The sequence below is a fragment of the Anticarsia gemmatalis genome, chromosome 3 (assembly GCF_050436995.1).
Source record: "Anticarsia gemmatalis isolate Benzon Research Colony breed Stoneville strain chromosome 3, ilAntGemm2 primary, whole genome shotgun sequence".
In the NCBI taxonomy this organism is placed as follows: domain Eukaryota; kingdom Metazoa; phylum Arthropoda; class Insecta; order Lepidoptera; family Erebidae; genus Anticarsia; species Anticarsia gemmatalis.
In genome coordinates, this window is record NC_134747.1 from 9,803,194 (window position 1) to 9,813,324 (window position 10,131).

Sequence of the window (10,131 nt, forward strand, 5' to 3'; positions counted from 1 at the left end):
TCTGTGGTATACTTAATTACAATAACAAAACCTTGAATGTCATTTACGTTGTTGGAATGCATTTATGTTGTTGGATGAAGACCTATCTAGGGACTAGTATGAGGATAATATGAGAATCAATATATTAGTGCCAGTTCCAATGTTATCTAGATAAGCTTATACTTATGTAGACAGAAATAGATGTTACCATGAAACCTATAATAGGATTATTTATCCTAATCTGAAGATATGATATTGGAACCAACGATCAGTGTCTTTACATTGGGCGTAACTAGTCTTGAAAAAAAAAACTTTCCATTTCATACAGAAAATGGTACTGGCAATTACGCTCCTATGTAGCTGTATGTGTTTAAAACTCCAAACAATCGCCCACGGTTAATGAAATACACCCAATAATTATTTATATGTAGGTAGATAATTAAATATAATATATTTAAATAACGCGTATGATAACAAAGCAAGGCGCACGCGCGCTAGCGGTACATGGCGACGTCGGGGCTGCGGTAGAAGCACATGTAGGCGTCGGCCAGCAGGCGCCGGGCGTGCGCGGGCGGCGGGCGCTCCGGCGCCGCGCCCTCGCTCAGCCACGCGCCCAGCTCCTCCATGCACACGATCTCCGGGATGTTGTAGCCGTTGCGCTCGCCTGCACCACACCACATGTGTATATAAGATTACGAGGAGTAGTTAAGTAGTCTCCGACGTATATTTTTTTATCTTGGACATTGAATTTAATTTAATATGTAAATTAGTTCTATTGGAAATGTAAACTAACGCATAAGGGGCAAAGGCTAGACGAAGAAGAGAGTACAATGATGATATAAAAAATACAACTAACCTTTCCTATCGGCCATGGAATCGAAGAAGCACCAGGGCGCGTCGGTTCCGACTCCCGCTTTGACGAAGGCCACGTAATGGCTCGTCTCGATACACAGCACGGCGAACAGTTCCATGTACACGCGGGGAACGGGACACGACTCCAAAATGTTGACGAACTCCTCGCAAACCGTTAGAGGGGTAGCCTGTTCGAAACGGTAAAAATGTAGTAAAGCATATTAACTAGAGTAACGGTATTGATGTGACTCATATGTTTCTTTGTATACCTTATGGTGCGGGCGGGTGGCGTGCGCCAGACGCAGGCAGGTGCCGCAGAGCGCGCCGGCCTCGAGCGCGGCGCCGCCGCACGCCGCGCACTCCCAGCGCGCCAGCGTGCCGCACACCGTGCACTGCCGCGGTACTGCCCACATACAACACACCTTACATTTCACCAGTAAACAATTTATAAAGAAAAATATCATTTAACACAATTTCTTCGTAATTTGTGCATAGTTACAGCTGAAGTTATAAAAAGAAAAATTGTTATTTCGAGACCATTATTTAGTGAGTTATGTCAATGATCTATAGCGATATAGAAGTGATGCTCAAGTTACGGGTATACTTACAGCCTTCGATTAAATCCGTCACGTCCAGTAGAGGCGACGGCAGAACTTTCTGATACAATTTGTATTGTTTGCCGAACCGAGGCATTTGAATTATAAATGCCGCTGGGACCTGTAAAGTAATATTTTATTATTGTAAAGCTATTTTCGATGATTGTCGAGATTAAAATGGCGTAAATGTAAATAGGGTTACCTCACTAAGTTTGACACCAGAAGTGGTGAACGACTGCTCCAGAAGTTGTTGCACGCTGGGCACAGACACGTGCTCGTCTTTCTCAACGAAGAGCTGATAACAAAATGCCTCTTGTCCCGACGATAACTTAAGAAAAGGTTCCGCTCGTAATAGCTGTGCTACTAATCCGTTTAAGAATTCTTCAGGATCCTAATAAACAACAATTATCTGTTATAGTCCGGAAACTTGATAGAGAGCCTTTACATGCATAATTTACTTTTTTTTTTTTTTTTTTAATAACCCATATCTGTCCCACTGCAGGGCAAGGGTCTCCTCCCAAACTAGGGGGAGGGGTTAGGCCTTGAGTCCACCACGCTGGCCAAGTGCGGGTTGGGGACTTTGCATGCCCTCAATAAATGTATTAAACAAATTTTAGGCATGCAAGGTTTCCTCACGATGTTTTCCTTCACCGTTAGAGCAAGTGATAATTATTTCTAATACACACATAACTTCGAAAAGTCATTGGTGTGTTGCCTCGGATTCGAACCTGCGACCACTAGCGTGGGAGGTGCCAACTTAAACCACTCGGCTATCACTGCCTTAATTTACTTAGTTTGTAGTTAATACTTCTGTATACTTCCATAAAAAGTAGCTGTAACAAACAGGTCACTGTCATCTACATTAGACTACATTTTTTCTAAGTTCTGAATTTTGTACACTTCCTCCAGCTGCGAAAATGATGTACAAGGCTCTTTACTAAGATGGACTATAGGTACATTAGGTACCTACATATATGGGTTATATTTTAAAAAAACATCCACTTACCTTTACCCATATCATTATAATAGTAAATAGCCTAGCTTATACCTTTTCTTCAGACGTCAGTCCTGGCACGTCAGACAGTCGCTCGAGCAGTGTGCGCAGTTTCATAACTCTGTCGGCGCGCACGTAGCCGTGTCTGCGGAGGGGATTTACGATCTCTTCACGAAGAACACGCTGTACTTCCAAGTAGTGCGGGGAATCCTGAAGATACGAATCATAATTAAAATGCAAATAGAAGACAAAGGCTGTATATTTGAATTTTATAATGTCTGGTTTCACCACGTCTGGATAACTATCGATTAGCTGTTAGGTGCAGGAATTCTTAGGATTTTTTCATACACATGTAATTTTTCTATGATAGGTTATCTGGCACATTCATAAGCTGTTAAACTACCCCTAGGACTATACTTATCTATTACTTAGCATAACATACTTTTATTACGGGGACGAAGCGAGTAGAAGCTAGTAGTTAATAGGTTTAGGTACCTCTGGTTCTGGTGGGCGATATAAAAGCGCGTCAAACACGCTAGTGAATGTAAACATGGCGAACAGCGTGGCGTCGAGGTAACACGAGTTGTGGTGCCCTTGGATGCCGCGGTTCTTGCCGGCCAGCTCCCCCAGCGAACTTAGCGGCGCTACCACTCCAGGCACTACTGGACAGTCCGGCTAAAAATATGACAAACAAAAAATTTTAATGTCTTTGAGTCTAATTTCCGTTAAAAATGGCCAATTTATGTTGCTAGATGCTAGAACTTTGCTGTTTGTTCCGGTCCTATACTAATTTTAGTGCCCCTTGATGGGTATCAGTAGGAATTCTACCTAAAAATCGAATTTTGGTCAGAGAAAGCAGTAAAAAAATATGAATTGAAAGTGCATAAACAACTGAGGTGTATTTTCCTCAAGTACCTAGTTGTGTTTTTTAAACAGCCAACGTTAAAATCAATAAAGATAACATCTACGATAACTAGTATTTTTGACACAAAAACACTCATAAGCATTGTTGGTTTCGAGATCTAAGTGATGTAATCCTTTAATCTCGACCACCAACATATTTGACGAGTTGAACAACCAATAGTTTAAGATAAAAAACACTCACGCGAAGATAATCTTGAGTATAGATTGATGGATTCTGACTATATATACTGGTACTAGCAGCATCATTTCGAGTGGTATCTGCGAATCGCCAATTCGCTACCACAATGATGTTGCGGTTTCTCACATTATTGTAAGTACAAATATAAAATCATTCGAGTATTTTTCAGACTCATATATTTGTTGTTTATATTTATTTGTATTATATTTCAGTGCCTTAATATTCTGCATATCTGTTACCGAAAGTCATAAAATAAAAAGCGCTCGACACGATGTAAGAAATTTTCCAGAAGGATTCCTTTTTGGAACTGCAACAGCTTCTTACCAAGTTGAAGGCGCGTGGGATGTAGATGGTGCGTATTTTTATTTTATGATATCAATAATAATTACTTTAATAGATTTCTAAATCTAATACAATATTCAATTTCAGGCAAGGCGCCGAATATTTGGGATCATATGACCCACAACGACCCGTGCCTTATTAAGGATTGTTCCAATGGAGATATTGCCGATAATTCTTATTACTTGTACAAGCGAGATGTCGAAATGATGAGGGAATTAGGAATCAAATTCTACAGGTTCTCGTTATCATGGCCGCGTATTCTGCCTACCAGCTTCCCTGATGAAATAAATGAAGCCGGTGTGCAGTATTACAATAATTTAATAGACGAATTGCTGAAATATAACATTGAACCTATGATCACATTATATCATTGGGATTTGCCGCAAAAACTTCAAGAGTTGGGAGGTTGGACCAACCCTTTCATTGTGGATTGGTTCGGTGACTATGCGCGGATCGCTTACAGGCTCTTCGGCGATAGAGTCAAATACTGGATGACAATCAATGAGCCATACCAGGTCTGCTATCAGGGGTACGGAGATGTAACTAAAGCGCCCCGTCTCAACATGAAGGGTATAGCAGAATATATGTGTGGCAAAAATTTACTTATGGCCCACGCAAGGGCTTACCACATTTACGATGATGAATTCCGTTCATCTCAAAATGGTGTTGTCTTCATAGCATACAGTGCTCAGTGGTACGAGCCAGAATCTGAGAATGAAATCCAGGCAGCCGAAGAATGTAACCAGTTTATGGTAAGTTTGTGACAATTACGTTTAAATAATAGTTTCTAGTCATTAATGTTTTTTTTTTCTAATTCACACCGTAATATTTTTGGCTTAGTGCATGTGGCTGTGTCGAGGCTGCCTTAATGATTTTGACATTTATCATCCATACCTACTTACTGCCAATGGTTTCTGTACTATGCATGATATAATCAGTTAATCACATTTCTCTTAATTGTGAACATTTATTTCAGTGGGCCTTCTACGTTCATCCAATATTCTCTGAAACCGGAGATTATCCTCCAATTGTTAAAGAGAGGGTGGCTGCAAAGAGTGCTGAGCAAGGCTTCGCTAGGTCCAGACTGATTGAATTCACCCCTGAAGAAGTAGACTACGTGCGAGACACCGCTGATATATTCGGACTTAATCACTACTCGACTAACTTTGTATACAGAAATGATTCTGTAAATGGATATTATGAATCTCCTTCATTTTACGATGACATGGGCGTTATTATGTATCAAACCGACGAATACAAAATTGGCGAATCTGATTTTACGAAGGTAACTTTATATTTGTATAATTTAAACAATTTTCTTTATTTAAACATGATATGAAAAACGACAAAATTTTGCAAAAACTGCTAACAGTGATATTTAATTTTCAGTCAATACCCTGGGGTTTCTATAAACTTCTAACTAAAATCAGGGAAGACTACAACAATCCTACAGTGTTTATCTGTGAGAACGGCTTCGCTACCCACGGTGGTCTGAACGACGACGACCGCGTTCAGAACATGAGGACTTATCTCTCTGCCATGTTAGACGCTATAGAGGAAGGCTCCGATGTTAGAGCTTACGCGTTCTGGAGCCTCATGGATAACTTCGAATGGATGCAAGGATATATGTAAGTCTTTGCAGATTTATAGCACCATACTATCTAAGCAAAGATTATGCTCATGGTACGGGATTTTTTTTATAGCGTCCAGAATTTTTTAACTTATGTTTATTTGAATTTCACAGTGAGCGGTTTGGACTCTACGAGGTCGATTACGAAGATCCCGAGCGCACACGCACGCCGCGTAAATCTGCGTTCGTCTACAAGGAAATTGTCAAGACACACTCGTTGGACTTCCACTACGAACCCACCGATACCGTTATGACCATCGACGAACTGTGATTTATTGTAAAATAAACTCTATCACTATACTACATTCTGTATCGATTTATCAAACCCACAAAATCAGTTTTGCTCTATCAAAATATACTCGAATAGGGTGACCGATATATTTTGACTCCTACGAAATTCGACACCTTAAGTGATTTGTTTATGCCATTTTTTTTTTTAAAGACAACTCCCGCATTACGAATTGCTCTTATTTTGCGAGGACTTTTACAAACATACAAACAACGGACACAAAGTACAACTAGACCCGTAACATTTTTTTGTGGATCGCACAAATTATTGTTCTGTGTAGGAATCAAACGACCTCCCGACGCAATGGCAGCTAGGCGACCTAAGCCACTGCACCACGGGGGCAGTCATCATTGTGATCACCGAAGCGGTTGTGGTCACCTTATATGGGTCGGGGTGCCGGTTAATGTTTGGCTGACACTTCGACCATTCCTGATCCATTGTGTCATCCCATCCTTCGCTACTCTAAACTTTAAAGTTTTGCTATGCAGTAGTAACCTGTAGTCTTCCGGTTTAGGGTAACTGGATCCTAGAAGAACACTTATTTTCCTTCCCAAAGCATCACAATCGCATAGTATATGCTGACCTGATCGGAGCGGTGCGCGTCGTGCAGGTCGGCGCGGTCGGGCGGCGGCGTGTCGCGGAAGCGCGCGTCGCGGCGGCACAGCGGCAGCGGCACGAACAGCGCGCGGCCCGGCGCGCACGAGAACAGGCGCGCGCCGCCCCGCGCGCCGTCGCCCAGCCCGCACACGCTCTGCTCCAGCTCCACGCCCGCCGTCGCCGTGTCTGAACCGAAGGACACTCTCATTAGCCTTAACTTACTTTATGAGTTTGAAATGCTAAATAGACGCGTTTCGTAGGAGGGTAACTGTGATTTCTTAGGAGAAAAACTCCTTCGAAGCTCACTCGTCATAAGATATTATAGGTGTAAGCGAAACACAGTCCCGAATTCCAAAACTGTATCATAGTAATATTACCTGTATGATAAACTAACCGTCGCCGACGCTTACAACTGGAGGGGATAAGATAGGCCATTTATCTTTCTATTTTTATTATAATCAGAGGTCTTTAATATCAAACACTTACCATCAATGACTCCTATCCACCTAACGACTCCATAGTAATGTTGATCGACATCTGTGGCGACTTCTACCAAAGAACCGACTCCGATGTCTTCTGGAACATGTACCGGGGAAGGTTTGGACGGCGGAGGAGCCGCTCGCGGCGAGCCCAATGCCGGCGAGTCGTAGAGCTCATCAGGACCCGCGACATCACTGTTACATATATCTGAAAACATATCACAGATTCATTATAATAATCGGTATTACAAAAAATAGGTATATAAGAAAGTTTGAAGTTAACAAAAAAGTACAAGCGCGGTCGGTAGTGTATGCAACTGTCTCGGGTTCAAAGCCTAGGTGGGGCAAAAAAAAAGTTGCTTCCTAGTTTTTCTGTTAAGAATTTCTCAGAAATTTCCCGGAGTTAGAAGAGTGGTATGGTATGCCTCGGAGATCGCGATCGACCTCTCACTGGTCCTGTCGGTTACCCATCTCACTGAGCTTTGAGAATGTATTTATTTGTGTATTGTACACACATTTGGACACTATTAACCAAAGTCCTCCACAGTTGGCTGGTTTTAATGAAATTGGCAGTCGCCGTAGCCCTATATCGGCCATATATCTTTAAGACGTATTTTAGCCATATATTATAACGACCGTACTTATATGTTTGTCGTAATATAGCAAATTTACAGTAGGTGGACATATTATTATCATTCCAGGATCCCTTTAAACATGCTGATTATATTATTATTAAACTGGTAAGAAGTTAAATCCTATTAATAGCGCCAAAATGTCCACGTTTTGTTTTGAATACAGAGCAATAAACTCCTATCCGGAAGTAAATGTACCGCGTCTTCCAATTGAGGTCTACCGACAGTTCAATGGAGGATTTTCTTGCAGCTATTATAAGCAGAAAAATGAACGTACACTCTTCACATTCGAGAACACAAAGCGGTATTTCGTCGATAGGTAAATCACGTAAATAGTACGACATTTTGTTAAACAAGCGGACACGCTAGCAAGCCGGCCGTACCGCGCTTCTACTGAAAACTAAAATTAGAAACTAGAGGAACTGAAATAAAACCACAGATACAGGCAAGGTTTACATACAATGTGCGTGTTTATGTGCTTGGTGATAGTAAATAAATATGTGAAATCATTAAACATATTATAATGATGACTATCAATATAAATCTTTAATTACTTTGTACCAAAAATCGACGTTAGGTAACATCGGCGCAAAGACTATGAATGCTACAAATAGAAGAGAAAAGAAAGAAAAATGTATATTACTTTTTATAGTTTGAGTTATGTAGTGTTTCCATAAAGTCGAAGAACTGGTCAAGATCATGTGGTAACTTATATCTTTAATTGTAGAGTTCAGTGTGTTCACTAATATGCTAATACAATTTCGATATTCTCAAATTAACTGTCTGTCTGTCTGTAAATAAAGAAGAAAACATTGTCAAATATATAAATTGTATATTAGGTATACTGAATTTTCCTGGCAGTACTGATAAAATCTGGTCACCTAATTTTACTTTTTTATTTTATAGAACATCCTTCTCATTACTTGGTAAGATTTTTTTTTTGTTAGTTGTTATTATTTTGTCTTTGCCTCTGCTACTGCTCCCCACAAATGGCTCTGGCACCCCCTAGGGAGCATTATTACTCATGTTCTGAACCCCTGGGCTTTAAATAAACAATTCCCCAAATAAATAAACCATATAGTCAATAGCTTGCCACTACTTTCATTTCGAACAGACATTATGTATAATATTTTTTATAGCATTCCAATGAACAAGGATATACCTTTTTCTGTAGGGTACATGCATATGTCCTCTTCGGTTTATTCTATAAAATAGAAAGAAGAGCATACTTACCAACTAGGATTCCAGTTTCAATTTTTTTGGTATCATGGACCATCTTTTGTCGTGATTCTTCAATGCCAGTGGATGGCTGTACGTTGTTACTTGGTTTGACACGTCGTCTTTCTGGTGCTAAATGAGCCAGCAAATTTACTGATTTGACTCGCTCATTTTGTGAAGAACGATGCATAGTGTGTTTGTAGTTGCGGGGCACTGACCCATACTCACTGCGCACAGGGCCTTGTGGGGCTGGAGGCCAGCTTCCTCCGATTAGATTAAATAGATCAATCTGGATATCAAAAGAGTATTGTTAGACAAAAATATTTCATTAACCGGACTGAACAGTTAACTTTATTTTGAAACTTTGCACATCACAAATTAGCATGCAAAAGTATGAAACATACATACCTAATACCTGTATTATTAAAATTTATGTAGTAAACGGTTAGAAAATTGTATTAAATTAATCAAACATGGAGTTAATTGACTAGAAATCCAAATCAATTAGTCAAACATGTTTGTAAAAAGCAACTTAATGTGATATACCAGTTAGCTATTAGTATTAATAGGAACTCATACCATATTAGACCACAACACAAGTTAGCATTAATTTGTTAATGTTGTATAAATTAAAGTGGTGCTCCAATCTGTATTTGTTGTGACAAAAACCAAAAACTTGCAAATAAATATGAATATATTAGAAACCTGCTGGGTGTCTCTGGTGTGATCTACATTATTGTTTTCTGAAGGATTTTCACTTGAACCATTATTCATTCTCGAACGCGAAGAATAAGGGAAAATTCTAATAAGAATATACAATTAATTATTTCTTGACCTCAAACAACACTACATATTTCTTGGTGGTAAATAACTAACCTGTTATAGTAGCAGTCATAAATAAAGTTAAAGTATAAACTGACAAGCTTTGGTATTTTATTGTTCCAACTATGTAGTATACTTTACAACAAAATACAATACGTTATTGGAAAAAAGTAAACAAATAAAATTCAACTCTGTTGTACTGACTGTCAATGCAACGTCAACTCAGCTGCAGAGTGTCCATAGATAATAATATATCGATAAGATATAATACTGTTGCGGTCATTAAAAAAAAAATCGACTGAAGCAATACTATCTATATAGTAATGACTACCTACTATAACTTTTGCCTCCACTTTCCGATTAATATACACGTATAAGAGTCATAATTTATACATATTTTTGAGATTAACCAGTAGGTAAGAGCATAAGGCACTTTCCTATCTAAATAATAACGGGTAAAAAATGGAAAGAGAAAACACAATTCGAGTAAGATTAAGTTTTATTTTTAGGTGTAACTACATAGGTACCCATTATAGATTTATAAATTCAATACACTCATATTGAATTTATATAGCGCAGTCGGTTATGTTGATCATAAG

The 10,131-nt window shown here is 39.4% G+C and overlaps 2 protein-coding genes across 5 annotated transcripts; one reads left to right on the forward strand and one right to left on the reverse strand.

Annotated features, from left to right (window-relative positions):
• Window positions 1-42: 42 nt before the first annotated feature.
• Window positions 43-9,758, reverse strand: CYLD (ubiquitin carboxyl-terminal hydrolase CYLD). 4 transcript variants are annotated; one of them, XM_076136401.1, is made up of 12 exons: window positions 9,587-9,758; window positions 9,416-9,512; window positions 8,726-8,999; window positions 6,868-7,068; window positions 6,368-6,567; window positions 2,917-3,096; window positions 2,476-2,631; window positions 1,630-1,818; window positions 1,440-1,548; window positions 1,101-1,234; window positions 836-1,019; window positions 43-643 (listed from the first exon to the last, which is right to left on the reverse strand). In XM_076136401.1, exons 2-12 carry the CDS (start codon window positions 9,482-9,484, stop codon window positions 474-476), a joined length of 1,866 nt encoding a protein of 621 aa, XP_075992516.1. In that variant the 5' UTR covers window positions 9,485-9,512; window positions 9,587-9,758; the 3' UTR covers window positions 43-473. The 4 variants fall into 4 exon arrangements, with proteins under 4 accessions (XP_075992516.1, XP_075992519.1, XP_075992518.1 ...); XM_076136404.1 differs by lacking the exons at window positions 9,416-9,512; window positions 9,587-9,758 and adding an exon at window positions 8,136-8,283 and having other exon boundaries at window positions 8,726-8,860; XM_076136402.1 differs by lacking the exon at window positions 9,416-9,512 and having other exon boundaries at window positions 51-643.
• Window positions 3,599-5,798, forward strand: LOC142987562 (myrosinase 1-like). The gene is made up of 6 exons (XM_076136405.1): window positions 3,599-3,655; window positions 3,736-3,875; window positions 3,953-4,617; window positions 4,842-5,150; window positions 5,255-5,493; window positions 5,610-5,798. Exons 1-6 carry the CDS (start codon window positions 3,630-3,632, stop codon window positions 5,764-5,766), a joined length of 1,536 nt encoding a protein of 511 aa, XP_075992520.1. The 5' UTR covers window positions 3,599-3,629; the 3' UTR covers window positions 5,767-5,798.
• Window positions 9,759-10,131: the final 373 nt, after the last annotated feature.

Bases quoted from the DNA above. Each gene is read 5' to 3' on its own strand.
- LOC142987562 (XM_076136405.1), top strand. From the start codon at position 3,630: ATGATGTTGCGGTTTCTCACATTATT. The intron at 5,151-5,254 runs GTAACTTTATAT...TTTAATTTTCAG, and splicing joins GCGAATCTGATTTTACGAAG to TCAATACCCTGGGGTTTCTA. The intron at 5,494-5,609 runs GTAAGTCTTTGC...TGAATTTCACAG, and splicing joins GAATGGATGCAAGGATATAT to TGAGCGGTTTGGACTCTACG.
- CYLD (XM_076136401.1), bottom strand. From the start codon at position 9,484: ATGAATAATGGTTCAAGTGAAAATCCTTCAGAAAACAATAATGTAGAT. The intron at 2,632-2,916 runs GTACCTAAACCT...TCGTATCTTCAG, and splicing joins ATCGCCCACCAGAACCAGAG to GATTCCCCGCACTACTTGGA. The intron at 644-835 runs GTTAGTTGTATT...GGTGTGGTGCAG, and splicing joins TTCCATGGCCGATAGGAAAG to GCGAGCGCAACGGCTACAAC.